At 44.0% G+C, this 4,617-nt stretch overlaps 2 protein-coding genes across 2 annotated transcripts; one reads left to right on the top strand and one right to left on the bottom strand.

The window, feature by feature from the left end:
• Window positions 1–170: 170 nt before the first annotated feature.
• On the bottom strand, window positions 171–2,024 carry AK88_00638 (uncharacterized protein; the record flags this gene model as incomplete). The annotated part of the gene is made up of 1 exon (XM_012478284.1): window positions 171–2,024. One exon carries the CDS (start codon window positions 2,022–2,024, stop codon window positions 171–173), a length of 1,854 nt encoding a protein of 617 aa, XP_012333707.1.
• Window positions 2,025–2,736: 712 nt separating this feature from the next.
• On the top strand, window positions 2,737–3,643 carry AK88_00637 (uncharacterized protein; the record flags this gene model as incomplete). Its single annotated transcript, XM_012478283.1, has 4 exons — window positions 2,737–2,784; window positions 2,916–3,052; window positions 3,200–3,336; window positions 3,516–3,643. 4 exons carry the CDS (start codon window positions 2,737–2,739, stop codon window positions 3,641–3,643), a joined length of 450 nt encoding a protein of 149 aa, XP_012333706.1.
• Between the last annotated feature and the right edge of the window lie 974 nt (window positions 3,644–4,617).

The raw sequence follows: 4,617 nt of genomic DNA, 5'->3' as shown, positions 1-4,617 counted from the left end.
AAAAAAAAAAAAAAAAAAAAAAAAAAAAAAAAAAAAAAAAAATGTATGCACACCAAAATGGCTACCTGCACAAACAAGTAGAAAACAAAAAAAAAAAAAAACAGGAAGACAAAATAGAACAAAACAAAATACCCAATTCGGCACACACACAAAGGCCCACTCGCACGAAGCTACAAAAGCGCGGCGTGCGCCGTCGACTGCTTCCTTGTAAGGAGAAAATCCACGACGAAGGGGCCAACGGGTACTTCCGCCTGAACGTTCAGGCAATTTTTTGGAAAAAACGGAGAAATTCTTTTCTGAATAGCTGACTTGTTAATGTCGTAATAGTTTGGCTGCGCAATGTGCTGATAGGCCCTGGTCAAGAGCTGATACAAGCAGAGAAGAAATTTTGGAGAAAACTTCCTAAAGTCGTAGACGGAGTGTAGCACAAACAGAGTGACATGCATTTGGTGTGCAAATGATTTGCTATTTGCTCTCCTCTCATTTAACAGAAGCAGGATGGAGCTGACCAACTTCATGTCAAAGTAGGAGAGGAACATGGACGAGTAGCATATGGACACCAGGGCCAAATCGGTAAAGGTGTGTAACTTGCTCGAAATGTTTAGCTTCAAGTTAGAAAAAATGTCCATCGGAATGCGCAAATTCAATTTGATGAGCGCAACGTAAAACAGTGTCAAGTTGCGACTGTCCAGAGAGTTTATTATGTGTTTTTTCTTTTTAACCAAGTTGATAATAAACGCTTCATCTCTTATATGTAATTTTCCAAAAGCGTGTAGCAGCATGGCTACATTTCCATGTTGCAGGAAATGTTCCTTATTGCTGACCTTTTTTTTGATAAGATAAAAAATTTTTAAATCTCTGAGGTTGAAATTTGCATATACATTAGCAAGTATGGCCCACTCGGATAGTTCAAACAGGTCAGCATTCTTCGAAATGTATTTACACAGGAGGGAAAAAAATGTCTTATTGAATAAGTTACACTTGGAATATGCATTAGCAATCATCACCATTTCCACTGGTTTGAAGTGGTCAAATTTTGCACAAATATGAGGTAAAAAATTGACAAACAAATGGGTATATTTTTTTTCTCCCAATTTTGAATATGCATTTAATATGTTGGCGATTTCTTGTTCGTTAAAATTTTCCAAATTTTTTTTTACTGCTTCAATCAAACGACAAAATAACATTTCACTCCCCAGATTTAATTTACTATATGCATTGCATATGTTGCTAATTGACTGGCAACTCAGTTCTTCTATCCTTTCACAAATCTGCTGCTCCATATACTTGAACAGGTTAGCATCCCCGTAATTAAGTTTCGCAAAGCAGTTAGCTATTTGTGAAATGTCAAATGTATGTAATTTTTCATCCTTGTTATTTCTTCTAACATAAATGGAGGCCTCTCTCAGGAAAGGCTCATTCAGTACGTAAACTCTTGCGAATGAATTCAAGATTAAGGCTAACCATCGTACACACATGGTCTTGTGGACATCCTCATTGCGTAACAATGCGGTTAGCCTTCCTCCTAGGGTGTTCCAAAATGAATGGTCCTCAAATCGGTGTGCAGCCAGCTGGTTGCATATGAGTGACAGGGACATGAAATAGTCCTTACTGTTGATGTAGTGCTGCCGCAGGTGTAGGCTCTTAATCACCTGGGTGCTTGCGTACACCAGAACGCGCCTCAATTCCTCGTGGGGGTCTCCTGCATGTACAGGTTTGCGCCCCACCAGAGGAATTGATGTGCATTCTGGCGACCCTTCACAAGAGGGCTCTTCCCCCTCTCCATCCATCACGTGGCCATTCAGGCGGGGAGCGAAGCGATCAGTCAGGCGGTTTGTTAAGTCGCTACCCAGTTGGTTCCCCGTCTGCTGCTTCCTGTGTCCACCAAGCGGAGTTACCACCCCGGGACCAATTTCGCGCTTGACCCCCTTTTCATCATTCCACATCCCGCTGCATTCAATGGGTCGCTTACTCCGCAACGTTTTCTTGGTGCTCATTATTCGAAGGTATATATGCTTGAGCATTTTTTTTTTTTTTTTTTTTTTTTTTCATCTGCTTTGCTTCTTCTGGGAGTGTCTGCTCTGCATCGACGGGGTTCGCATGGAGCAGATGTGCATACATATATATATATATAAAACGCATACGTCGCTTCGCGCGTTGACTTTGCATTCTTGCACGTTCGCTTTACACGATTTGTGCGTCCGTTGTCACCTCATCCCATGTTACGACCTCTACCTCTTAAAAGTAGAATGAGCGATTGGGGGCATCCGCTTGGTGGTAGGTTTTGAGGAGGGAGAGAAACGCTGGTGGATTACATAGCAGAGTCGAAAATGATCCTGACGCAGTAATTTTTTTTTTTTTTTTTTTTTGCCTACTCAATGCAGTACACGCTTCGTAACCTTTTCACGCCGCCCCGTTTGACTCTCTCTTCATGTTGGATCCTCACCGGGGATCGGTGTACATAAATAAATGTGACGAACGGAATTGCGCTGAGTTTGGCGAAACTTCTCCATGACAAAGTTTACTCTCCATGGGAGGGAAGTGTGCCCTCCATGAGTGAATTCATTTTAGGGAACCGGCTGTTGGTTGGTTTGGTCCACCATTAACCGACCGCTAACTGTTCTCAAGTCGACCTTCCTGATTCAAATGTGTCACGATTAGGAAGTGCTCCGTCGTGACCACTCCCACGTAACTACTCCTTCTTCATCCCTTGTCGACCCACCATACCGACAACGAATGGGTAAGGTCACAACGGCTAAGCTAAGCCCAGCGTTGAAGGGGCTGGTACGCGAAACGTCTTTTTTGCCTCCTCCCCCCATACGTGGTCTTATACACCAGTGCAAAGAGTAACAACCGCATGTTCCAGGTTACACCCTTTTTTTTTTTTTTTTTTTTTTTTTTGCCCATCAGGAAAGTCCTTCTACAACCGCAGCACCCGGCTGTGGTGGGGCCACTGCTACCTGCGGATCGGTAGTCGCTTACAGGTGCGGCTGAACAAGGGTGTGAAGTTTTCTCGCTTCGAGCACATCGGGCGGTTTATCGAGTTCGCCAGGTAGTTTGCCGCGGGGGAACAAGCGGTCCAATGTACCGACCCTATTATCATCCCTACTCTGTCCCCATATAGCATCTCTCTCTCTCATTTAGTGTGTCATTTTTTTTTTTTTTTTTTTTTTGTCCCCCTTCCCCGACGACACCTCAGGAATTCACGGTCCCTTCGCGCCGCCACGCTAAGCAAATGTCTAGGAAGGAATTTCTGGGGCACCAACTTTTACAGCACAGGGGAGCCCAAAACAGGAGAGAACCCCCAGCAGATCTCAAAGTCGACGCAGAATGAAGGTAAATGAGAGAGGGGGAAGTGGCTCCGTGTTGCACTGAGCAGTTAGCCAAACTAGGACAACTCACGTGTTCATAAAAGCTTTGCACGTCCATCACACACATGTACGTAAGGCATGTATACTGATCTGTGATTTGCTACACTGTCCCCTTTACACACACGCACACGCACTACTCGCCAGGAGCATACATCTACGCCATCGAGCGAGGAAGAATAACCCCTTCAGAATGGGAGTTGAAGAAGCTGGAGTCTGTTCTTGGGGTTCCCCTACGAAGAGAAAAGCAGAAAACACTGCTTAGGAGATTGTAAGGTGGGTCCCCCTCCACATTATGCAATCCTTGTACTCGAGTGATACACCCTGGTAGCACTCCCTCCCCCCCCCCCCCCCCCCCCCTGTCGTTGGTTTGCTCTTCGCTTGAACATATTAAGAAAAGTTTACCCAGCGATATTTGTTCTGTGTTGTGTATGCCAATGGGGAAGTAGCAAGATGGAGAGAAGAACAGTATAAGGGCATTTTTTTTTTTTTTTTTAAAGTGTGTAAACTGTGCTTAATTCACTTGGCATCGTTTGTGGACTCTTCTGAGGGGTCATATCCTTTCGGTGAGTTGATTGAAGAGAGGTGGTGTGTTGTGTGTAGGGAGACACTTTTCCTTTGGAGGGACTACTCCCCCCCTCAATTTGTACCTCACCCACATGTTGCGGACCCATTTCTCGTTATTCTCCCACTTACACAGGTCTACCTTTTTTTTTTTTTTTTTATAACATAACTGACCTGCATGTCACACCCCTGAACAATGGTATATAGCATTATTTTTAATTCAATGTTGAATCATTTTGGCCAATCGTAGAAGTAGCCACGCCTGTTTATTCATATGCACCTATTGGATGGGGAAGCTGTTAGTGTGCAGTGGCTGGTTAACCTGAACGTAGGGGTCAGTCGGTAAAAGGGAGTCCGTCGCAAAACAGTTGGTGAAACACACATTACCACAGTGGAGGTAAAAACGCTCTTTCTACCATTTTGGGGACAACAAAAAAAGAAAAAAAAAAAAAAAAAAAAAAATGTGCACCCTAAATTTGCGCTAAGTCACTGTCGTGTGGCTTCAACAAGTGGCAACGACTCTGACGGCGCTGCGAATTGGACTGTGGAGAAATTATCCCCCGGGGGACCCTTGGGGAAAAAAAAAAAAAAAAAAAAAAAAAAACTGCCAAGCGTGGATAGGCTATGTGCCCACACCCCACGACGAGGCACAATTGTGCGAAACAAAAAAAAAAAAAAAAAAGGA

Source organism: Plasmodium fragile (assembly GCF_000956335.1).
Source record: "Plasmodium fragile strain nilgiri unplaced genomic scaffold supercont1.5, whole genome shotgun sequence".
Lineage (NCBI taxonomy): Eukaryota > Apicomplexa > Aconoidasida > Haemosporida > Plasmodiidae > Plasmodium > Plasmodium fragile.
Note: the sequence above shows the minus strand (reverse complement) of the source record. Positions and strands in the feature narration are given on the sequence as shown.